The 26,430-nt window shown below is 42.9% G+C and overlaps 1 protein-coding gene across 1 annotated transcript in view; it reads right to left on the bottom strand.

Annotated features, from left to right (window-relative positions):
* Positions 1–26,216, bottom strand: part of LOC137192777 (anosmin-1) — a 46,480-nt gene extending 20,264 nt beyond the window's left edge. Inside the window, exons 1-6 of the mRNA XM_067603708.1 lie at positions 25,944–26,216; positions 19,933–19,980; positions 6,293–6,355; positions 5,719–5,941; positions 1,614–1,798; positions 1,118–1,247 (exon numbers count right to left, since the gene is read on the bottom strand). Of these exons, the coding sequence (XP_067459809.1) occupies positions 1,118–1,247; positions 1,614–1,798; positions 5,719–5,941; positions 6,293–6,355; positions 19,933–19,980; positions 25,944–26,135 (841 nt within the window). The 5' untranslated portion in view covers positions 26,136–26,216. The remainder of the gene's footprint in view (positions 1–1,117; positions 1,248–1,613; positions 1,799–5,718; positions 5,942–6,292; positions 6,356–19,932; positions 19,981–25,943) is intronic.
* Between the last annotated feature and the right edge of the window lie 214 nt (positions 26,217–26,430).

The raw sequence follows: 26,430 nt of genomic DNA, 5'->3' as shown, positions 1-26,430 counted from the left end.
ATTCTACATGACACACATTTACACACACTGAAATCAAGGCCACTTCCTGAGCCTCATCAGAACATATCTGAACCGGTGGACACATGGCTCTGCCTCTACATGTCAAACAAACACACTGTATCTGATCTGGATCAGATGCAATCAAGACACAATATTATATTCACAACCTGTACTCCCTGGGAACCACACAGCAAGTGGCCTAAACTTTAACAAATGCCATCTGTAGAACAATGAGGCTATATTTAGTGTCACTCAGCACTGAAAGCGCAAGGAAGGGGAGTCGAGCTGTAACGCAGGATGCCATCAGAGCTCGTTCACTTATCTGTGGCAAAGATCTGAAGCGTGCCTACGTTACGTCACTCCCTCTGGAGGCAAGACAACACTTGCATTCATTTGAAACCTGCATATCCTGACTAATTCAGACATATTACATTTTATGTGGCTGTAAAGAGGGGGAAACCCCTGCTTTGAAGACATAAATGAATATCTGGTTGCAACACAGAAAAGAAATGTTCTGTGCACCCAGTCCTTTCTCATTACTCGCATTCAACTCGGCATCTCGATGAATTATACTTTAATCTTAGCTTGCTGTTTATATGTGCGGAAACTGTGGGGGGAAATATTTATTTACAATTCAGGTTATCAAAAATGATAAATGTCTGTTTGGGTTTATTGAATGTGATTATATTCAGTATTTAAACCGAAAAAAGAGGCAGTTTACTGATGGTGTGTGGAGCCAAGGGGTTGAAGAGTTCACAAAAGAGAGTCAAACAAAAATATTATTAAGACGTCAGTTCTTACTAAAAATATGTCTTGTAGTCCACTGAGTGAGAGGTGCAGTGCAGTGAATAAAGACACTATTACATCAAAATGTAAAATCTCTTTGAGTCAGTGATAAAGTAAACTTGTCTTACATGCAAATAAGATATGCACCACACACTGATTGTTTGCATGGCCAGATGAAAAGTCAAATCAGGTTTCAAAACTCTTTCCCAAAGACTCCACCTGTTCCAAGGTCTTAACCATAACAAATGGAGGGCAGTGGGTGTCAAACAGGAACTTCCACACAAAGCAAGGCCACACACACACACACGCATATGTACATACACACACAGACCTCTGGAGGAGCGGAAGTGTTTGCTGGGTGCAGTGAAGCCGCGGGTCCCATGGACGTTGACTGCAGCAACTCTGAACTGGTACCATCTGCTGGCTCTGATGTCAGCCAGTTGGACGTGCTCCTCTGCAGTCTGAGGGACAGATGGGGAGAGAGCAAACCGCAGGGGTCAGGGTTCACGCAGGGTCACAGCCCCATGTGAGTCTGCTTGCCACATCAGTCATCCGTGTGTTTCTCTTTACCAAACTTTAAAAGACACTGTGACTGTGAGGAATGTGCAACCGTGTGCAACAGTCTGTCAGCGCAATGCAGCACTTTCACAGCTGCAGCATGTGGCACGCTGAGACATGTGAGGCTGAAGTTACATTTTGATACATATCCCAAATATCTGATCAAAAGAATCACTCACACAATAAAAACTGGCAGGATCTGAAAGTGAAAGCATTTTATCTTCCTCATACGCCTCAGTATTTTGCACGTATGGTATGTCGATTCCTACCTGTGCCACAGTCTGCCACTCTGTGGCATCGTCCTCGCTGGGATGGATGCCATAGTTCCAGCGGCGCTGCACCACATAGAGGACGGGTTCCACGGAGATGTTGAACTTGGAGGACCAGCGGATCTCAAGCTGACCTGACGGCTGCTCCAAAAACACAAGCTCTTTCCTTGGCTTCAGAGGGACTCCTAAAAGTGCAAGATGATATTGTGACAAAAGCTAATATCACCGATCTGTGGAACATTGTTGGTGAACTTCAACATGAAAATTGTTGTTTTCCTCTCTTGGGTGAAAGTCACTTGGAAAGATAAATGACACCATCAGAGTTGGACAGATACAGATTTAAGAATGAGACATGACCTCACCGCGATAGATTTAACGCACGCTGTGGGTCAACAGCATCATCTCTCTACTGTGACAGATTGTGATATTTCCTGGACAGGGAGATGTGTTTTAGTAGCTGCGCTTCTTAGTAATGATTCACATAGTTAGCACCTAGGTATGTGAGATGGCACACATACAGTAACATCTCTCTCCCTCTCTTGTCCGGACACAAAATACACCATTACTAACATACACACATATACGTTGAGTTCATTTGCATCATTGCACTTCACATTCAGCCTTCCTGACAAAGTCAGTGTGGCCATGTGCAATAAATTAGAGATTTATTAAGTGCAGGACTGGGCCAAATGCTCAGCCAAGTCAGACTGATTCTCTCAACTGAATTTATTGCAGTTGAGACGTAGTGAGTTGTTGATTGAGCATCGGGCACAGTGATAATGAGATGGAGATTGGAAAAGCAAGTTTGGAAGTACAGGAGAAGGCCGAATACATCCTCCACTTCTCAATAAATCACAGAGCACTTTCGGACCATTATGTTAGGTCTCTGTCGCTGCTGAGCTGTCCAACACTACTGCATTTATAAACAGCATCAATACACGCTCAAGGCTACCACAAGGCTTGTCGGTAAACAACATAATCAAGACTGTGTTTTGAGTGCAAAGCATTTGATCTACTTATATGTCTATTCAGTCTTCATACAGGGCGTATAAAAGTGATTGATTGACGCATTATAAAATCCTGAGAGATGGAGGAGGGTCCTTGAGCCACATGCATATGGAGTCAGTACTTTGTTTTGTCGCACTGATAACAGCTTTCTTCATACTAACAGCTGGGGGTCATTGTGCTGTGGTTTCACAGCTCCACAGAGTGTGTGTCTGTGTGCGCGCGAACAAACGTGTCACATTTCCTGCACAATAATGAATGCCAAAGTAACCACAGCATTCCTCTGCTCCCTCTGCCTTAGCTCATCTTCCCACAAAGTCACACAAGTACTCCTGCGAAGCACAAACCACACGTGCACAAAAACACAAACACACACACACACACACACACACACAACCTCTCTCTCTCTCTCTTCCGCAATATGTGGGAGGGCAGCGAATACACTTTCTCAGTTTGCTCTTTCCAAAGATAACTTTCGAGTCAGGTTTGGTCCAAGAATCATACAGTGTTCATTTTTCAACGGCCGCACGCTTACTCCATGCACTCCAAATCATGATGTAACTGCTGCTGAGGCACGATCAGGAGTATAACGTCCGTTCATGTCTTAATCATGCCAACAATTACACTCCAAGAATATAATTTTCAATACTCACGCACATACTGTCATAATGACTGCTCATAATCACAGGGGTTGCTGCTTGTTGCACAAGGACTTCCCGTAAACGGAGAATGGCTGACGGGCTGACTCTGCTCTGACACCGTGAATATAACTCGCTGAATTTAATTTTACTCTGCCACCTACATATTTTCACATACATAACTTTTTTTTCAACCCCCCCCCCCCACCACCGCCACCACAGCTGCTTTCCTGTCTCTCACAGTATAGAGAAGAACTGTGTGCTTCTTTTGATCAGAAAACAAGCGTAACAAGTTGGGTTGCATCATATGTGTTGCTATTTATTCCAAGGAACTGAGGACTAGAGAGAAGAGTATAAAAATGAAAGAAATAGAAAAACCTAATAAAGCACCTATTTCCATACATGCATGCCATATTTTATCTGAGACACATCTCCGCTAACACATTTTGAGACTACATTAGAGAGAAGTGGATGATGTGCAACGACATTGGGGTCTTTTGATGTAAAAAAAGAAAAAAAAGAGGCTTTGTTATTCATCAAAAGCCCAGTGGGGGTCCAGTGTCTCTGTTCTTTAGACAGAGATCTTGAACACTGAAGTTTTTTTTGTCAGGCGCATACACATCGGCTGGGGACCTGGACACACACACAAACACACATCTGAGAGTGATCTCAGTGGGGGAAACGCTCCATTTCGCTCCGCTTGTGTTTGCTAATGGCTTCCAGCATCATGGATCATCATGGCAAAGGCTACACACACACTTGCACACACATAGAAACAATTACACTCTTCAAACCATGAGCAACTAATTAGACCTTTAACGCTGAGGACCAGGACAGGAATTCCATCCGAACTTTCACCAAAACGCTCAGTGTAATTCTGTGTAAATGCAGTGCTGACGGCGACCCGTCATGAGCTCCATGTTAAGACCAAATCAGCAGGGTAGGCGGCTTGATTTGAAGGTCTCACAGCGCGGTGAATGGTTTTCATTGACTGGGTCGCTGTATTGAAATTTTCAAGGTTACGCCTCTTTTCATCTTTCCAGATTAACGTGCTGTTCACCTTTTGAGCATGGCATCCACCGTGAAGTCCCTCAGGATTTTTCCAAATCAAATATAAACACTAGCATGTTCTTCTGTGTACACAAGCTCAAACTCAAAATCACATGCACTTGCCTTTCAGTAAAAGTACACAAACATGCACTTAACTACAGTGTGATTCAAAGCATACACACAGTTTATCCACAGCTGCGGTTCAAAGCTTGATTTAGACTCATCCTCCACTGCTCTCACTTCAACAATCTGCTCAACTTTGTTATGGCCTCGGGCCGCCGACAATTGTGTGCTGATAGTGTATATAATGTAGTTCCAGCGCCATCTCCAAGTTCAGAGGCTCTTGGTTCTCTCACATAACGAGTCAGCAACCTCTGAACGTCAGGCCGCCTTGGGCAGCGCTGTTAAACGGTTTTACTGGAGCAAAGATTCTTGGGTACAGACCCTCCAGCTTATCCAGCATAATTCAAAACCGGCGATATATTGCAATTTACAAGAGAAACAGCATGAGGGATGAATGGGTGAAGAACAACAAAGTAAGATGAAATAAAGATTTATGATCCAAAAGCAAGTTGTAAAAGATGATCTGCAGTTGGCGTCACTGAGATTTAAAATTAATGCTTGACAGAGAAGGATTAATTGGTTCAACACTATATATGAAAATTATGCAAACTGCATCACTTAATCACATTAAAAATATGACGTTTACATTGGACCCTTTTCAGATATGAAACGTCATTTCTTAAATAGGATGAATAGAGAGGCCGTATCCATGATTCAGCCGACGAACCGTGCTAATCTGGCCCCTCCTGGAAACAGCGCCGAGCAATAACTAAATAAAGAGATGAGTTGTGGAGTGCATGGACAATTAAGCAGCTCTATCAGTGCAGGCGGTCTAATGTTTGGACGCTGTGCATTTATCTGTCAATGCGATTTGCGCTAGAACTCCTTTCTTCATCTAATCAAGAAGTTATGAGGTTTCTGATGTGTTTCATCTCATAATTTATCAATGTATTTTCATTTAAGGTAGTCTCTCTCTCTCTCTCGTTGCTTGATCAGTGCCGGAAATTCACACTGACCTGCCAGTGGATCAGTCATTACATACTTTATTTGAAATTATCGTTAAGATCCCAAGGTTTTCAAAGATACCAAATATGCTCAACAGAATTGTGGGAATTTGTGTAAAAACGATGCATAAGACATCTAGAATATTATGATTTGATCAAATGGCACAACAGAAACATTTATTTAGGTTTACACAACATTTTGTTGCATTAATGTATTAAGAAATCACAAGCTTCTCTATTACTATGTGTTTATGCAATACAATAATATAGGAAAATAATTTGTTGTGGCGGAATCATTTTTTTTGCAATATAATGTAATGCAAGACTATCAGCTTGTTGTATTACCTTTGTAGAGGTTCTTAGGCAGCTGACAGGTGTGGCCGCAGCCATTGGAGCAGCATTTTTTGACAGCTGAACACTCCCCATCCTCCTCGCAGCTCTCCACGCAGGCTGCTGCAAATCCACTGGCCTTCTCCGGGGCAGGACAGTCTCCCTGCTTCACCCCCTCTACCGACTTCAGGAACTCACAGCTCGTAAGACATTCATAGTGCTTCTTGGGAAAGAGGGGCTGTGGAGTAAGGGGGAGAATGAGAAGAAGGAGAAGGAGGAGGAGGAGGAGGAGGACAAGGAGAGGAAAAATATATGTCACATTTCTTTTCAAGTCCAACCTGCCTGGCTGCAAACATGCAGCCCTGTGAGCTAACAGGGATTGTCCTGTTTACATTTCAGCTTATGACTCACAGCAGTGGTGAGTACATTAAACAGCTTTGATTCAACCTCACAGAGAGTGGCAGTACTGTCCAGAAAGAGTTACTTCACACTCCTCTCAAACTTTCCTTTTATTGAATTTTCCCACTAAGTATGTGAAGCTCAAACACTCGAGTCTGAGGCAACCACGATATTTGTGGCGGTGACATACCTCGCATAAATCCTGGCACTGGTTTTCCTTCAGGTCCCAGGATTCCTTACAGGGCTCCAGGCACTGTGAAAAGGAGAAGGGTGTCAGTTCTTCAAAGAGTAAGCCACATCAAAGGGTTGCTGCTGTGGGGAAGGTGCTTTTCTGTGCTTGTGCACTGGCTTCCTGACAGGTACCTCACTCAGCCACTTCCCCTACACGTTCACAGTAAGCAGTCACACCTCTTTTTGTTATGAGATGCCCAACATACCTTCAAAGGACATATATAATCTTCTACAAAAAGCAAACAAGGGCAAAAAGGGTTCATCCGTTACGAGCAGACAGGCACGCCCTGTCTCTAGAAATCTACTGATGTTTGGATTTTGCCTAATGTGGCCCCTGACAGATTCCCTCTTCACGCCTTAACACTACTAGCCTCCCATGCTGTCTATGCCTCCTTCTCTTCTTGCCATTTTTCCCGCTCCTTGTGTTCATGTCTGGGCCTGATGCTGTCTGGCACTGGCACCAAACTCCCTTCTCTTTACCACACTGAACAGAGAGTGCTTAATAAATGATACACTTGGTTTAATGTTCTTGGGATTCCCTTTTTTAACACGTGGAACAAATTTACTGAATGTTTGGCATAGGCGCGGGATGAAAGCAAAACCTCAGCTTGAGCGCAGCTCAAAGTCATTTTGCCAAACATAATGGGATGATAAAATTTTAAATGAAAGTTTACCAATCTAGTCAAACGGCTTTAAATACAACAGCTCACCCTGAACGAATCAAATTCAATAATAGCAAATGTAATAGAACACAAAAGCCCATGCACGTCTAACAGAATCAAGCAGATGCTGCCGCAGGATAGGGCGTGCGTTCAGACGGGACTCAGAGAAGCAGTGGCGGGTGGGGTGGGGTGGGTGGGTGGAGGGGGGGTCTCATGTGCTCCTGCTGCTGGCCACAGAGAGCTGGTGTGAAAGAGAAGAGCAAGCTCAGTCAAACACACAAACCTCTGCCAGGCTGCTTCTGTGTAGCACTGGGAGCAGCCCAAACCACACCAACCGGAGACCTGCCAAAGTCACTCATTCAACTCCATTTAATTTAGACTCCTGCACCAACTACAGCACTAAGACAAGGCATAGCAGTAAATTTTCAACACATTCTCCTACATTCTTCATCTGGGGCAGTCCAATATGTTGGGAGATATGATAGGGAGAGCGGCAGTAATGACTCTGAGGTGAACCTTTTAGCCACAAAAAGACAATCAATCTCCTTCAAACAAACTATCAGAGGAATGAGTGGTGTTACGTAAGGTACAGTGCAGAAGACTGGTTAAATGAGGGCACCTACTGTAGCGAGTACATTAAACACAACGTTGATGTAACAAATTTCACGTCTCAGTCAGGGGGCCAGGGCTGTATTTATGAGTCTTTAATTTGCTCATTAGCTAGCTCTGTCGTTATTATGCCATTGCCAGTGAAAAGTTTATTTGCTTTTTATTGAGTGCGGTGGACGGGCACATGATGAAACATAAACCTTGCTTCTGGAGGAACACGCTGCAATCAGGGCCACGCACACGCCTGCCAGCACTCAATTACACTCAGCTTCTCTGTCAGCTCTCCGCCTTGCACAGCCTCGTCTCGGGCGCCCGGCAAAAACTGTGTGGACAGTGTGTTGAATGTTTAACAGCCTGTTCTTCGACACAGAGAGGGTGGAGGAGGTATTTTCTTAATTACTTCAGAGGAATATAGATGTCAATCCAGTGATGATATAAAATAAGTGTCAGAGGCAGAATTGGACACCCTGGAGGGAGAGCGCATAGTTATGACCGCTGAGAGCTCCAAAAGAAACTGCTGTGGTTTCTGCAGAGCTGATCAGGTGAAACCGCTGGAACACCGCAGAGTTTTAAGATGACATATAAGCGCAGTTGCCGCATCCAAAATTTTTCCTCACGGTCCAAAGAGTCTTTACAGTTTTCTCATCATCTGCTATTAATAATAAGGTGACCTTCTATCATTAATTCTGTTCTCAGTTCTGTCCTATAAGAGCGGTGCCTGCGGCACAGACAGGCAGTAGCAGCAACCTCAGCATCCCAGCTTCACACAAGCGCCGCGCCGGAACAATGAGGTGTTGAAGCAATAACTTGCGCTGCACCAGCGTCTGAAGGACATTCTGCCAGTAGACGCACATGTTAAAGCTCCCAAATCCCTTCTACAAATCACTGAACATACACTCATAAGCCAGGGGATCAAGCTCATTTTACTCATTGAAAGATCCTGTGTGCACGGACTGAATGCATTCCGTTGGCTTTTCTTGAGGACGAATCTTTTTTTCTGGTTCACCACAATCACAATTGTACAAGAAAATAGACTCTTCGTTACCTCGAGATGCTTGGGCTTGCGTGCCAAGCAGCGTGAATTAACACACCACATTGCGTACTAAGGATATTGCAACACAGATCAGAATGCTGGCTGTGTTTTCAGTGATGTCTCACCCTCCCAATACTAGCAGTACTAGTTTTTTGTTTTTTTTAAAACTTCGAGCCAAAAGTCATCAAACCATCAAACAAAAATTTCTGGATTCTAAAAGGAAGTTGTATTTAAAAAGAAATTATCAGGAGAGTTGTCTTTGCTGAATAACCGAATATATCGTAAGCAGCGCTCTCAAAAAAAAAAAGATAAACATTTCTGTCGAGGCAGTGAGAGCTCCTTGCAGGTGTGCTGAAAACTGACAGTCTGTCAGCGTTTCTCCGCAGCCACACCCACAACCTGACATTTAAGTAGGGAAGAAGAGGACCGACGACAGATGTCTTGCCAAAGCAAATAGGATGGCTGTATATAATTACAAAGGTGCTCTCATCAATCAAGTGCCTGATTCCTATTTACACAGTTTGGTGCTCAATCTGAACCATACTGACCCCACCAAAAACATGTTCGGGAAAGTGCCACGACATATTTTCTATGAGCGCTGGTCCCCATCGCATGCAGATATACACCCTCATCCTCAGGAAGCATGTGCTCCTGCTTTTTTTTTTTTGAGTTTTTAAAATTCAGTTGCATTTGGCCTCTAGCAAGTGATAATTACAGCAAACCAAAAAGTGCTAAACCACTTCCAAACCGTAAGTAAAACATGTAGGCTATAAACAGTTTTACTAATGGGACTACGTTAGGATTTCACATTTTGCACTCCTGATGGCGATGATAGTGTTTGACTTCTGAGATCTAATCTGGGCAAACACACCACAGAAATGGAGTGGAGAGCATAATTGAGCTGGACATAGTGTATCTGTTGGGTGTGGGTGCCAACGTCTGGGTCTCCCTCAAGCAAATCTCTCAGGCTGGCAACACAGCTACCATCTGTTTGGACTGCCTTAGGAATGCATGTAATGATCCTGCACGATGTTAACATATTTCTGGACAAATTTCACCTAAAAAGACACAAATGGGTTTGGTCTTGGAGTTGTAAACAAGAGCATGGGGTTGTTTCTATGGACTTGAGCTGTAACAAAAGCGTTTCCCCCTTTGTCCTCTTATCTTCCTACCCACTAGTGACACATTCTGCATGGTTAAGTAGGAACATCCATAGCGCTCTTTCACTCCTCATTTCACGCTGTAATAAAACGCAGCAGTTGTTACTCTGGGGGACCCTGAAAGGCATTCTGTGGGGCCGATGAGAGAGTCAGGCTGAATGGCAGCCAATGGCACAGCCCATCTCCACTTTGTCATGGCTGGGACGAGGCAGGCGGGGTGGGGGGAGGGTGGGTGTGCAGAGGAAAGGGAGAGAGATGGGGGGGGGGGGGAGTTGGTTTCCGCGCTTAGAACTCTCTGATGTAGGAGCATGGTTATCTCCACCCATCGTAAAAATGCTTACTGCCCCGAGTGCGTGACTGGAACACAAACTATATTAAAAAAAAAGTGCATATATAAAATGTCATGCAAGTGGTTTGTTTTAGCTAATGAAGCATGAACTTCTACCAGTCAAGATTGCTCCAGGCTTAACAATACACACTGTGCACAAAACAGAAAGATGGGCCATACTTCATACTGATGCAGATGACATTTTCCCATATTGGCTGAGCATATTTGTACAGTCATGGGGAGATGTGTCAGACAGCTATGACTGATCCTGTTATCAGTCATAGTTGCCACCTCCCCCACATGTACCGATACATGTGGATACCTGTATTCCCCCCACACCAACCCCCCACCTCCACCTACAGAATCTGCGAAAACATGCACATCCCCAGTATGTTTTCTCTCTGTTATCCCAAAAGCTCAGAGATGACATGAAGCTGAGCATATCGATCCTAGAGCTGACGGTCAAGCTCAAGTGGTGCTGACAGATATTTACAAGGTGCCTTTGCCGGCCCCTCGGGATGGAACCTCTGTCCTCAGCTCCTCTGGGAGACTCAGATATGGAGGAATCTCTCTGTTGTTGATCTCACACACACACACACACTGTAAATCTCACCTCCAATCTCATTGAGTTACGGCTATTTTCTGCTGCCCTGGCGCTTTTCACACTCCCGACCACCGGACACAATCATTCCAGCAGCTCTCAGCTCCTTGCTCATATCTATCGACCCGTCCAGGAGCAAGTGGCCGGGCTCTGCTCCCTACTCTATTGAAACAGGCACTTACTCCACGTACTCACTCACCCCTCACTCTATTTCACTTTTATTTGGCTGTCATCTCCCCTCGACTTCTTCTCAGTTCTTATCTCTTCTCTGCTCTCATTTTTCCCATCCATGCCTCTCGTTTCTCGCTCACTCTCAGACCATGTCCGCTCTAATCCAGATCAATTTTAAAACTTATCTTTCTTTCACTCTCAGCCCTTCCATCTGCTCTAAGCCAGTGTGCTCATATTCAAGAAAATTGATGTTTTCCAAAACTCTCTCCAAAGTGGATAAATTTGACAACACAAGGCTCACGTTGCAGTGCAGACACAAAATGAGCTTTTTATCATGTGATATATCTTTCCCAAACATAGCCAAGGGACTTTCACTTGCCAGCGATGTTATGAGGCCATGTTTCTGTAGCCCACCAACTTTTTTTTGTGTATGTTTCCAAACACTATAGCTACGCACACAATACAGGCGAAGGCACTAAGACATTTTTCTACTGTTGTAAGACAACAGCACAAGTGCAAAACAGTCATTTAATTAAATATATCAATCACAGACTGTAGGGGACTGAAGACACAAGATACCTGAGATATTTTTTCAAAGAAAAGTTTTTTCAATGCAGTCCTTGTACTGATGATTCAACTAGGAGAGTTTAATGCCCATGCAAGCATGGAAGTGCTCCCATAGGTGCTCACCTAACATTGTCTCTGCAGGAATTTAATAGGGCTTTTAATTCTTTAACCTTGCATGCACAAAATAATTCCTCCCACTGTACTACTGTTACCATTAGCCTTAGATAGTACAACACACTCAACTTGAATCCATTTTCGACTGGCTGCATTCATTTGACAATGCAAAACATGTCAATAACAACACCATTAAACATATAAGAGATAAAGATTTAGAGAGATTTGGTTGTGTTTTAAGTCTTTGGGCATTTCTGCGTGGATGGCTAACATTTAGAGATTGAATAGAAAACACTAGGGTGGATGTAAACTTCTATGTAAACAGCCTTTTCAAAATTATCAGAGCGGACATGGCATGTCATTCGTTCCCTTTCTCACTCTCAGTTCTGAGAGAAAAGCCATGTTTCCCTTGATGTTTTTGTTTGCTCCCTCATTTTCATTCATGGCACACGCTCCACTTCAAGGTTACTTACAGAATTCAAAGTCATCCTGATTCCCATCCAAAAAGTCTTTTTTTTTTTTTTTTTGTAGACAAAAAACCAGTAGCATGCTGAAAATCTTTATAGCTGCCTCTCAGTAGATGCCCTCAGAGACTCTCATTAAAGGTTAACCAGGCTGAAACATATTTCATCAAGTGCTGGAGCAATGATGTGAATGAGTGTAAAATCATATGCTAGCAAGGTTTTCCAATATGCCTCTGACGTGCCATTAGGTTTCAAAGGACTGTAAAAATACAGCGAGTAAATCAGGAAGAAGATATCCCTGTCCTGAGCTGTTATGAAGTCTAGACACACTATTTCCTCAACCTTATGTGACCTTGTGGTATGTTAAGTCTATGAGATATCAGGTGTTTAATTTCTGCACTGTTGTAAATCTGCACAGGTGTGTTTGGGGCAGACATTGAGGTGGATTGGGTAGATCAAAAAGATTACCAGAGTGCTGACTTGAGATGTGAGGCTGCAACTCTATATCCAGCAAGCTCACATGGCTCCTCATAAATATGAAATGAGGTTTTCCAATAATCAGCAGCTCGCTTTTATATAAATGCCACACTTATCAGAAAGGAAAGATAAGTGAAAATATAATTCAGTTATTTCTTAAGAGCTGTAGAATTTATCTCCAGCCAAGGTTGATGTTTCTATGTGGATGAATGGGAGTGTAGCTTTAATATTCATAAAAAAAGTTTTGATCTGATATTTGAGGGGGGTACACATTGCTTGCTGTGGGGTTTTCTATTCCATAAATACATAAGTCTCTGCAAACTCCACATTGCTCATAGTGTCAGTGGAGGATTGCTGTATCCAGAGCTTGAAAGGACTTGCAAAGAATTGCAGCATGTTGATGCTTCTGCATTTCAATTAGAGTTGAATGAGGCCTGTGTGGCAGCCAGGTAACCTATGTATGTGGCAAACTGGTGGTTGTGTGCTCTCCTCTGTCTCCCTGAAGGTACAGGTATCCAAACTGTATGGACATATGGCACTAGGTGCAATAGATCCCTGTCTGCTACTGTAGCGATATCTTGCATCACCTGAGAAATAAAAAGGAATCTCTTACAAAAATTATTGCCGAAGATGACATGATATACAGGGCTGCAAGCAACTTGCTTTATTGGTGTTATCACTGGAACATATCGACAGCATTTCTTAATTGTAAGTAATACGAGATGTAGTTATGATAACTTTGAGTACAACTAATTAATTCAGACACAAAGTGCTTGAATTTCCCTTACACAAGTAATGACATATTTTCCAAATCTCCATGTGTTTTATGGCCCAGTGAGGAACGGCATGCTGTAAACGTTGCCAGTGTCATAATTCCTCGATATTTACAACTAACTCGAACACTGTACTATTCCAGCTCTGGTGGGGTGAACTGAAATGTATACGGTTCAAGACTTTCTGTTGTTTCTCAACCCGGGCTAGGAGACGGTGAGTAACCTAGCAGGTGGTGTCACAGACATTCTTTGAAAATCACTTTAATTATTAATTTAAATGCAGTTGAGGGCGCAGACAACAAAGAGCTGAAAAGGAATCGCTTGGCAGAAAGTGAGAAGAAAAAGGAGGAGGAGCAGGAGGGGGGCAGTGCATGAATTATACATTTACCCCACAATCAGAGGTGCCTGCCTTATTTATGAGCAAAAAGCCCACACAGCTTAGCCAGAATTGTGCTTTGTCTGCTGTGGAATGCAATAGCAGTTCACTTAATACTTAATGACTCTGAAGTTTCACCCAGACACCAACACACACACACACACACACACACACACACTGATGTTGCCCCTCCTCCTCCTCCTCCTCCTCCTCCTTGGTGAGGACTCCTTCTCCTACAGGTCCTCTGCCATCTCAAGCTGTTATCTTCTGCAGTGACAAGAGTCAAAATTACAGTGGCTGTAACTAGAGCCTCAGTTATCACCTACCTCTGGGCTCAGTTTACATTTCATGACAATTAGACTCAACAGGATGTATCCATCATGTGGGGTCAGATCGGTGATAAAGAGGCCGATGGGGCTTTCGCTGTGACGTGGCATGGGAAAGCCAAACCCTCTCTGCTGTTTTCTGAAAAACTGTGTCAGATCTGCTCCAGCACATGATTTACTGTATTTACTCTCACACCATCCACCCAGAATAATGTTACGATGACAGATGCGTAGGAACAGACTTGAAATCACACTCAACTCAACGCCAAAGCCATTTATTCAAACTGTCTGTATAACTGAGCAATGACGACGATAATGAACCCACATTTTGAGAGGAAAAATACATCTCTGTCATGGCAACGTCAGTCACTGCAGATTGAACAGATAGTAAACAAGATATAGGATTTCCACCCTGCTTGTTTGATCCTACAGTGATCACTCAAGCTGTCTCAACCCCCCCCCCCATCCTCATCTCATATGAAATAAGACCTGGAGAGGAGATTCGGTCTCAATGTAGGCCAACAACATGTAAAACATGGCAAGCCGTCGAGGGGAGGAGAGCCGCCCTAATCCCACGCTTGCAGTCACATTCCAACACTATCTACATTTGTTTATTTGAGTCTCTGAAACACTTCAAATTCAGTAATCCTCCTTGTCCACTCCAGTTTACTCCAACAGTTACTTACAGCAGTGATCACTTCAGCGTCTTCGAATTGTAAAACCTCCAGCTTGAGTATTCATATACAACCCAATAGCAGTAATATAATGCATTTTATATGTATTTCAAAAACTGAGAATAAAGACAAAGCAAGTGAGCAAGTTTAGTGGTTAAGAGTTTTGATAAACAAACAAAACCAAAGGAAACAACAGTTTTCTTCATCACTGACACACATTCAGTCAGAAGTATCATCTACTCTGCTGAAACAGTCCGATCTAACCCAAAGGTTAAGAGAGCTGTCGATCACCGAGTCTTTGACACACATTCTGGTTTTCCATCATCCTGAAACTGTCACACACAATCTGTGAGATTTAACCGCAGGACGCAGCAGCTTTGACTGGAGCTGGAATAAATTGATAAGCCCACATCAACTAAGCACATCAGCTTAAAAGATTCTTACATCCTAATCTTCCCTTCGTCAATGTGGCTGTTGGCAGGATCGGTTCAATAACAAAATATTAACACGGATGACTAATAAAGTGGCAGAATCATATCTTGTTTTAGCTCCTGGAGAGAAATTAGTCTCTCAACCCATGAGGTTGGAAAGGAAAAGGCAGCAGAGTCAACGTGAGAGGTGCGCCGCAGTCTATGATATTTAGCTAATCCATCCTCAGAATGAGAATAAACACTTGGATGACAGCAGATTGTCTCAGTGTGACTGGTCATTATTGCTAAAAGAGGATTTTGCAGCAGCTTTGATTACATTAATCCTTCAAGAGAATGAAATCCCAGGGGAAACATGTGGAATCAGGCTTTCTGTGAGAGGTTGATTATCTCAGAAAAGAAATGGCAACTATTTAAAAGGCCCTTTGCTCCGAAGGATCAATAAAAACACAGGTTGTTGGAAGGTAGCGAATGAATATCTTCGTGGAGGATTTCTCGGAGCGCTCATTACTCCGATATTGAACTGACAGCGTCATGGAGAGCAACTTTAGATGTGGGATTTAAGTGCTGAAGAAGTCTTAACTGCAGTTCCACAGCCTTTTCGCCTCCTCTGCTGTGGCCACGTCTTTGGGTTTTTTTTTGCTGTGGGGGTTTTCATTCTCTGCCACCCACCATGTGAATAATGAGCTCTACAGATAGCAGCCAATGAAGCGACCCCCCCTTTAGCCAATGAAACTTAACAACCATGTCCAGATCAGGTCCTTCCTGCTGGGACTGACCAGCCCTGCTTCACACTCCTCTGCCACCCACCCACACACACACACACACACACACATTAACATACTCTCATACTGCCTCAAACTAAAACAAAAAAAAAAATAAGAGAAACTATAGTGAATACCATCTTAATCACATTTAATAAAGTCATCAAGTGAAAATGACTCAGACTGTTTCCTACACTCTGCTTAGCAGTTGACTGCCCACTGCTTTCTAGTCCAGCTTGCTTTTGAGGTGTCGGTGCTGGTAATGTGGCCGACACAGGGAGGTGAGACCAACGTCTGGCCTCAATATGACCAAAAGGTGCTTTGAAGTCTGTTTAAGCACCTAACAGTCTCAGCCATGCCCAGCTGTAACCTACCAACCAGCACCCACTTTATCACATCTTTTCAGTGCACCGCAAGATATACTACCTACCGCCAAAGAAAGGATGACCACACAAAAGACTTGTAAACCACACTGACAAGCTCTTCAAGCTTCAAGCGAAAGTGACACATTCCCCCACAACATAGTTTGTTTTCTAATTAAGATTAATGTTAATTGAAAAGCGAGTTGATTTTGTAGGTTTCAACTGACACTGAAGAAAAAGTTTGACTATTTTATTTTGCCGTGAGAAAATGTGGGGGTTGGTGGGGGTGGGGGGGGGGGGGTTGACAGTGGGCTTTGAAAGACACTTTTGAATGAGACATAGTAGCATTCCAGGGATTGTTATTCCCGCAAACCGCTCCAAAGCCTCCAACATGTGAAGACGAAGGCGCATGTAATCCAAAGGGTAAACACTTCTTATTCTTAAGCTGGTATGTGAAGCTCAGGGTGTGATTGGGAGGAAAAGAGCGCTCAAAAGAGCCACCTGGGATATGTGAGTGATCTATGAAAGACGTGTACGACTCATTGCTGCCAAATGGACACCAGAGAGCTTTTTTAAGGTGCAAACTCTTTGGGTTTCGGCTGATATACAGACAAAAAGTAAGGTCAAGTGAAAATCCCACTGCTGGATGTTATATTACAGACCGGTGCTTTAATATTTCTTCAGCCTAGTGATCACCACTCAACCTAATTCATTGAGAGATCAGTCTCAATGGAGAAACAGTCCCGGATATTGAGTCTTTTTACAAGAAAAATATTATACTTTCCTCCTCAGGAACTATAAATGATGGGCACTTTCCAAAGACTCACCACAGGCCAACTGATCCAGGCATAATGCACATGTCCTTTCCTCTCTTCCTTCCCTGACAGCAGTTTGAGTAATGAAACGCACCGCTTTGTTGCAGACCGGAGCTGCCTTAAGTCAGTCCTAGCATTTGATTTGGTGGCTGGATCACACCCTTGGGGGGAAAGCAGCCCTACTAATATCAGCCATGGTCTGAATGTGGAAAGCTTCTTGGCTTCTTCTGCAGATGCACAAAATCTATTTTCTGTGCACCAGCAGAAAAAAAAGAAGAACACCCTGGAGTGTTTAAAACTTTCAGGGAACACATCCAAACTTCTCAAGTGGGGAGCTCTAACAGTAGGGAGACAAAATGACAATAGCTCATAGAAAACGCCTGCTGTCTTTTCTCCTGGTGTCTCCCTGCTGAATGGAGTTTGTCTGCTGGTCCAGTGTTATGGCATGATAATGACTCCCCGGCTCTCCAAATGCCACCTCGCTCTGCTCTGGAGAGAGAGAGAGAGAGGGCAAGCAGGTTAATTACCATGACAATGGGGACGCTGAGAGCGGGGCCGACGCCGGACACTGCATACAAAATGACCGGGATGACTTTCTCATCACAAATGGGAGGCTTTGATTTCCTAAAACGCAGCCAGATGGACGAGGTCACAGTATCTTTGTCTAAATTATTAGGCAGCCCTTCCTCACATTTTCCTCACAGGCGGGGAGCTCTCCGTGGCTGTTAAACAGAGCTCTGGGTGGACAGGCCTTCTGCCCTAACGCACTCCTCGGGAGCCACTGCCTTTGTCTCTCTGTTTGACTGTGTGCTGTTCATGAAGTGAAGAGGCTAATCAGCGGTTGTAGAGCCATTCACAGGGAACCACTGTACAGCATGGGCCCGTACAATTGTTAAGAGTGGCTACAATAGCTCTGTGTTTTGACACACTACACACAGGCCCTGAGTGTGCACTCAAGTCATTAATGTGGATGTGAAGTGTGGTGATGTTTGCTACCAAAATATTGACTTTCGGCCCCAAATTAAACTTCAGCACCGTGCCCTGGCTCGCATCCTGAATGGCTGAACGAAAAGCTAGGATACAATTAAATTAATTAAATTCAAAGAGCCCTTGAAACTGTTTAGAATGGCAGAGCAGTGGAGCTTTACATTTGTACAGCACTTATGCAGGCATATCATTATTTTTAAGGGTTTACATCGAACTGGGTCGCAGTTATTTACTGCCTACATGCGGGATAAAGAAGTGCTAACTGACATTCTCGTTATAGAGAGGGAGAACAAAAAATCCATTAAAAGACTTTGGACCTTTGCAAAGTTTCAGCAATGTTAGCTGGTTGATTATGAAAACAGTATGCTGTGTTTGGACTCGCAGCCAGCAAAAGCCCTTTCAAACATAAAACTCTGCAATGACTGGGGAACGATGAGTGCCAAGAGCCGATGTTGGCCATCACAGTGGAAAGGAGAGAAACAAGTTTCACAGCATTATAGTGAAAACAAAGGAGGTCTGCCTCCTTTAGAGCCTATTCATTAACTTTAAAGATACAAACTGGATACAGATGGTTTAAAATAATAAAAGGACATTTTTTATCTCACATTTTGCTCGAGACAATCTTGAACTGTTAAACTTTACAATCTACACACAGATTCTATGAATTCAAAATTCAGCGATGTGACAGAACACCGTGTTGTAAATATTTGCTGAGCAGAGTAAGAGAAATAACCCATACATTCACAGATGTTAGTAGAAGGCACAAAGCACAATAGCTCTGCTGTATCACAGGCAATGCAAACTTGCCAAGGAAACAATTTGAAATTCAAAAAAAGGAATTTAGAAATCAAACAGAAAGGGTCATTTTGTGAGGCCGCTGATACTAGACACTGATTGTGATTAATATGTACACCAACTGTGAGGCCATGTTAAGTAAGCATTAAAAAAAAAAATGCAGCCACTTCGCTTTTTCCTGAATTTCCAATTAATCACCATCACTGTAATACTGAGATTTACCATCAGTTTCTCAGCCAGCATTCCTCTTTAAGTACCCCAGAGTTTTTTGAGAAAAGCTAATAAATACACACAAGGATTACAGATAACCTGTCATCACCCGGACGATAACATACTTCCTGTATATTATTTAGACACGTTTTTATAGTGTGAAGGGAAAACCCAGAAGAAGAAAAACAAACAGACGCCCAGCTTCATCAAAGGGAAACTGTCCTACCATGAATATGTGTTGTATATGTCCTATTTTGAGTTCTCATGGGTTACCAGCATTGAATTCTGCTTTCACAGCCTGTGTGTGTAGAGACAAGAGCCTCTGGCAGCTATAGAGAGCATTGTTCAGATTTCAAACTTGGACTAGGCTGTGCTAGCGTATCATCCTTCTTATTTCAGCCCCACAGTCTATACGGCACATCTCTGAGGGCCTTGTCAACAGATCCAGGAGAGTCTGATAGAACATGTCAGCGCCATCTTTTCAGAGGAGCTGTCAACACCAGCTTTGTATCAACCTTCTTTGGGACGGGGCACGAAACACAAACAAGCCCTGCGGGATGTGTACCATAATGCGTCCTACTGAAATTCCAAATGACAAGAATACAAAAAAAAAGCAATCATGCTTTGCTTTCATGAATCAACAGGCATATAACTTGATAATCGAATCCCATTTACAAGAACAAATGAGTGTCAATGAAAGCAGGAGCGATCTAGTAAAGACTAGCTGAAAAGAAAAAGAGGTTTTCTAATGATAATCTGTGTCAACAGGTCTCAGAGTAATTCCTGCAGGCATGACAAAAGTAGTCTTGTTGTGACTTGTGTACTTTATGTTGTATTATCCTCTGATAATGAGGCATGTATGTGGCATGCGTCTCATTCATGAAAGAAATGAAACCACACTACCTTGGAGCACTGCTTGTGATTCTGGCACCAAACCAAGGATCCATTATTCTGTGAAAAAGGGAGAAGGAAAAAATATCATCAGTCATCACACTTTAAAAATATACAATAATCCATTTATCACATTAACGTGTTGTAGCTTTGACCCCCTCCTTTTACTATTACAATGCATGTTATTTCCTTTAAGTCATGGTCTTTTTGATTAATGATAATGTTAACAGTACACAAATTTCAAAAACAGACTTTGAGTCTGCTTTGCGTGCTGAGGGCATGTAACCTAAGCAGGAAAGTGGGGTCACTCCACCAGGGACAGGGAGAACCTCTGGTCATTTTCACCAGAGCATGGTGACCTCGGCTTTTCTGAGGACCTGTTTGATCTCTCAACAGACGTCCCTGAGGTCACTGAGGTGGGAACTGATGTCAGCACTCCTGTGTGGACTGCAGATACCGCTAATTTCCTCTAATTGCTGTAGAAGTGCCACCTTCTGCGCCGCAATGAGACAAACATTTGGTCCTAATAACGCTGTGTATTTATAAATCCTCTATGTGTAAATATGGAGAGTTGTCAAGCGAAGGACCAGTGGGGGTAAGTGGCTTGTGCAAGTGGCCGTTTCCTGAATTCTGTTAGAGCAAAGAATTATGTTGTCAGTCTCTGCAAACATAATTGTGCTTGGATGACAACTACAAGGCTAGTGCTTCAGAATAAATGGACAGCAGATAAACAGGAAAGAGACAAAATGTTTAAATGTGCTGTGTTTCAGAAAACGGGACATTTAGGTTGATGTTTTAAGCCTGCAATAACTGTCTTGTTAGCGGACCCAAGCCGTAAACACACCTTATAAGTTGATATGGCGATACATGTTATATCTATTTCACACTTCCAGCAGATATGGAGCAACATTAGCGTTAATTTGGAGTTTACATCTGATGAATGTAAGTCCAAAATTCACTCTTCTTTTCTCTCTGTTTTGGTCCCTGCTAACTCCTGGGGGAATTATCCCATTGTTTAGCTGCTCAAAGCTCAACTATGTGCACCACTTAATTGCTAACTTTGCAGGCCGTAAAACCGAAACAATGAGCTGAAATAAGCTAAAACACTCCAGAGTTAGAAGACAACTCTCTGTGGGACACCTGTGACATTACATATAGTCCTTTGATCCATTGTTAATATGGAAATATTGATTATAATTGCATTAAATCCTACTGTCTCTTCTTGCTCAGAGTAAGTAATAAAAAAATCAAATGGAAAATTCTCAATGGAGGCTCTAAGTTTTAACATTAATGGAATTCATTCTAGTCAATGACCTGGATCTGAGCTTCACTTTTGGATGTTCTCTGTGCGTCTCGAAGCAGTGGGATACAGCCAAACTTTAGGGGTCTGCAGGCAAAAAGTCTGCTTAAGTTCAATGTCAAGTTCAAAGCCTTTTCCCACAATGTAATCCAGAAGAAATTTCCCATGAGACCTTAGGAGAGAACTTATCATTAAAGGGTTTAATTTGACATCCAGTACCAGTAAGTGCTGTGCTTTTAGTGTCAATGATAATGGTCAAATGGCTTCAAAGGAATTCATGATTGTATGGTCATGTCTTCTGAGAATCTCCTTCCACAAAAACTAGATAAGAATGAAAAATATATGAGTCTGAGCACCAAGGAGACTTCGAATAGTTGTTTCATTTTGTCATTGAATGAAGTGAAAATGCACGCTAACTTGGCTGAAGTGTTCAGTGTGCATCCGCAGCGTTTGTGTGGAATAGAGCACATTCACTCTGTTTGGCCTTATGTTGATTAAAATATGAATTATTCCTCACTAGTGCATCATTTTGTGCTGTATCACATGATTAAACTCCCTCTGTAGTTCACTATCTTATGAGAAATGATCAATCCAACCGGGCCTTATCCCCTGTTGATGACAACTAGTAAATAAAACCTTGACATTTAAATTGGCAGCCAATGGCGCAGGATAATTTATACAGCTTGTCACAACTCAAGACCATGTCCTAAATAATCAATCGTGGTTTTTGACACCTTTCTTTGCCCATCAATCAACAGCGACAGGACCAGATCCACAGAGGAGCTAATTCTGTTGTGTGACAGCATCCCTGTAGCAGGGAAGCTCAGCAGGATGTTGCCCCAGCTGTCCAGTCCTGACCCCACCATGTCAGGGACCAACGGGGGAATAATTATAGGTCAGGACTTCATCCTTCTGACTCACCATGACATTCCTCTGCAGTCTGAACATTATGCAGTGCTGAGGACTGTCAAGGACTCCGGTGAATGAATGCTTTCCAGATATCCTCCTGTGTGATTGGGGTCGAGGAGGGAAGGCCAGACAGTGGTCCACGAATGTGTGGCTAAGGTGAACTCATCGTTTTGTTACTGACGCTGGTGGAGTCGTGTAAACAGGGCATTCATCACAGAGATACATTCTGGCTGTTGTCAGCTGAGAAGTTGGAGCAGGTGGCCAGGGGCATGTTGTATTGTCTAGACAACTGAGTGAACATGGACAAAAAAACCCTTTTATCTTTGAGGACAGCATTCCACCTTTTGAAAATGGAAATCTTTTGTTTCCTACGGGCCTCTGGTTCGGATTAAATGGATCTCAGTTTACATTGGAGAGGAGTTTTTGAATTGCATTTTACCTTGTCTATATGTTCACCAGCATTAAACCAGTCAGAGTATCTCTGTGTAGAAAATACTGTAGGTCTATGAGACCTTGTACATTTCTGGCAAAGTTGACAGGAGACAGGACTTCAAAGGACAGACTGGTGTCTCTGTATGTCCTTTGACAGCCAAGGGGTCCTCAGGCAACACCAAAATAACTGATCTTTAAGGGCACATATGCAGCACTAAAATAACGGGCCTCAAGATTTAGACTTTGACTTGAGTGGGTGTGAGGGCTGTGGTCATTCTGCTTATCAATTATTCACTTTATATGAATTATTTGACCGGGGCTCTGAAAGTGAGCTAATGTGTTTAACGCACATCCAATCTTAACATAAAAGGGCGTTTCAGAAACAACACTGGAGTAAAGTTGTCTCCAGTTAGGAATGAAGGCTCTTTGTCAAATGAAGTAGCTGAGGGTGTAGCAGCGCTGGCAGCTGAGATTTATAGACGAGACTGTCATGGTTTAAAAGCATTTACAGAGAGGTGAGGCCAAGCTACATAGACCCCTATTCATCTGCTGTCTTTACTAATGAAAAACTCCACACATGAGACGAGCACTGGCTGAGGTTTGATTCCACCGCGGGTTATTTCATATCAAAGGCGAAAAACAAGGGGAAACGGAAAAACTACTTTCCAATGTTTTTTCTTCCCTTCACTTGAAACACAAATCTCTCAAGCAAGATGTTTAGGCTTTACTGCGCCGCACATTACAAAATGAATGACTGAATTTTAAAATGTTAGATTTTTATTGCTCCGAACGTAATAACAAGACCTCACGGACACACCTTGTTTTTGGCTTCACAGGTCCACACATAAATAATCCACTACAAGGCTGATGCTTTCAGAATACATTATTGCACAGGGCTCCCAGCTCGCTCTTAATATTTTAAAGTGTCCGAGACTAATATTTATGGTTGGGTGTTCCCCGCAAGTCTACTGTACCAGGGGTGACAAGTTCCCCAAATGTGGAGTAAAATGTCAATAAATCTGTATTTGGAAATACTATTACATCAATAAATCTACAGTTGCTATAAATCTGACAACCAATGGACTACCCATGGGCTTTTGAACTCCATGCTTGTTGCCATTTCACACTAAGTCATAATTGCAACAATTAAAACAAAGATTGTCCTCTGTCTCTCAGCCACATAAAAAGGAAAGACGTGTGGGTGTTCATGACATCTGCAAGTGCTAAACTCTCCCAGTTTCATTTCAAGAGTGATCAAATTAGAGCTGATATGAAAAACAGATTTCTAAATTACAGCTGCAAAACCTGTTAAGAGCACAAACTGTACAGATTACTAGATATTGAGATATTGAAATATTGAGAAACGGTAGGCAAAAGTCACCACTTTGACATACAGCCCAGGCCTTTCATTTCCATAAAAATGGAAAGTGTTGCATGTCTTGGTTTTCCTATTGAGTATTAAATGACCCCTGAAGGATGTCCAAGTTGAATTAAGAGGTCTGTCGTCTCAATTATTGGAGTGGAGCTCTGAGCTGCCTGTCGGCCCGTTACAGTAATAAGATCTGGCAGAGGAAGCAGATCCACCTGTAGGTTGTGCTGACTGAGCATGCTCCAGTGTTGTGGCAACAGTACATTAGAGCTTATCACATTTAACACAATTGGGCGCCAGCATTTAGCAGGAAGGTGACCTCAGCGGAGAAGCATTGGTAGCTCAGTGTATATCTCCTACATGCCTATGAGGTGTGATGCTGGCATTTATTGGCAGGACCAGAGGGTAGAGGGCAGTGGGGGGGGGGGATGTTTTTGCAGCTGACCAGACCCCCCATTTTCACATGAAAGGACTGTTGAGTACACAGTGCATAAGACAGTCCTTGTAGATTATCAACAATTGCCTTCTATTCTTAGACCCACACGCTTGCTCAAGCAACCTTGCTTATCACTAACCACAAAAATGCTCCTCTCTTTAGACAAATACCTTTGTCTCATTTTCTCCTTACTGAAAAAGTCTGGCTGCACTGACTCTGAGGCTCTGCAGTCAATTATATAGACTGTTAGATGTTCATTAGAGGTGAGACTTAATCAGTTATTTGACTTCTCATTCAGCTGGTGGCTGATTTAATGCAGCAACTTTGCAACTCATGGCAGCAAATACTCTTGGAATTTTCTTAAAACAAATCCCTGACATTCCTTGCCAAGCTGCGCTTTAATAAGAAACACTGTTTTCAATCTGTGTCCTTTGGATGCACAGCAGTGCTGGTTTCTGTACTACTAGGATTTTAATTGCAGTTAACTGCATTCATCCTTCACTCCAGGTGTGTATTATTCTTCAATAAAACTGCTCAAATTAACTGCAGTAGGTCGTTGTGTCCCGCAGACCTGCATTGAGAACCACTGCACATGATCAATTAGTGTTTTTAAAGTAAACTGATGAGAAAGAAACAAGTAATGCGCACTGTTGATTAATTACTCCTAATTACAAATTTACCTCGCTCCACTATGTTTCCTGACAATTGGGGATTAATTAATGCACCTTGAGAAAGACAAGCCTTGCAAATGCAAATGGGGTGAGCATAACGGCAGTCACCAGATAGATAGCTGATGAAAAGGAGCAGAGGGGAGAAGGATCAGTGACCGGTCCTTTTCTCTAGAGTCCTGAGAGAGAACAGTGTGTCCAGTGAAGGGTGAAAAACAACTTCTGACACCACATACCAAATCAAACCCAGAATACAGCTAATTTATAGTGGCTTCAGGCAAGGACTACATCACAACATGCTCTGCTGGGATACTAGTGAAAAATTCTAACTATCAATCTAAAAGGAAGTGGTTCCTCTCATTTGGGAGGAGTGCATATACATTCAAAATACATGGGCAACTTACAGTTCACAAAAAATGTGGAGTTATAACTGGAATCCATTACATTTGTAATAATTTTACAGTAATTAGCAACTTATGAATGGAAACTGGCTCCACTGAGAGGCATCCATCATCTGTCAGGCTCAAAAATACTGCAATGTATTAATTAGATATTTTGAAGGCGGCCCAGTCTACCAGTGAAATACTGCATGTGGCAACTTTGCAAGTAACTCAAACCATTTTTATAGATGCTTATATCTGCAACTGGTGTCTGCTGACACTTTCTTCTATGAAATTCATTGTCAATGATAATACTGAATGAAAAGAAACACAAGTGAGAAAGTATTTCAGCACCATTAGTGATCTGCTCCTGTCTGCTTACAATGGGCTCCAGAGAAACAGGTTTGACTTATGTGGGGAACGATCGACTATAGCAAATATTCATTCATAAATGAACACAACATCGCATTTGTCTCGTATTTTCTACACATAGCCAGGAGTTGGAGGGACTGTGGCCACATGTTCGTACCTGAGAGTGCTTGAAAAAAGCAGAGATGCGAGTGATGTGCAGACTGAGGCATCTCGAAGCGCATCTTGCTCGGTAAATACTGGCAGTGAAGAAAGAGTCGTCCTGCTTCCTCGCGGACACACTTCCCGGGCTCGTTAACGCCGTAATCCATAAACACAGGGTCACACACACGTTCAGGCTCCTAGAAAACATGGTCCGGCGGCTGTGTATTTTAATCCCTCCACGGATCGGACAATACTGCGTGCAGGCTCCGCCGGAGAAACTAAAGAAACTTCAATTATACACTGGGGAGGAGTCACGGGCTCACGTGCCCTGCGATTGGAGGATCCCGCGGTGACTGACAGACACGAGGAGGGTTAAGCAGGTAGACTGCTGCATAGTCTGAACACAATTCAAAGCATGGGCAGGTTGTCCCGTGTGCAGGCCAAGCAGGAGGAAAAGCGTGATCTCCATTCAAATGTGTAGGAATCGTATGAATGAAGATGAT

The sequence above is a fragment of the Thunnus thynnus genome, chromosome 11, assembly GCF_963924715.1.
Source record: "Thunnus thynnus chromosome 11, fThuThy2.1, whole genome shotgun sequence".
NCBI lineage: Eukaryota > Metazoa > Chordata > Actinopteri > Scombriformes > Scombridae > Thunnus > Thunnus thynnus.
This window is presented reverse-complemented; position numbering and strand designations above follow the sequence as displayed.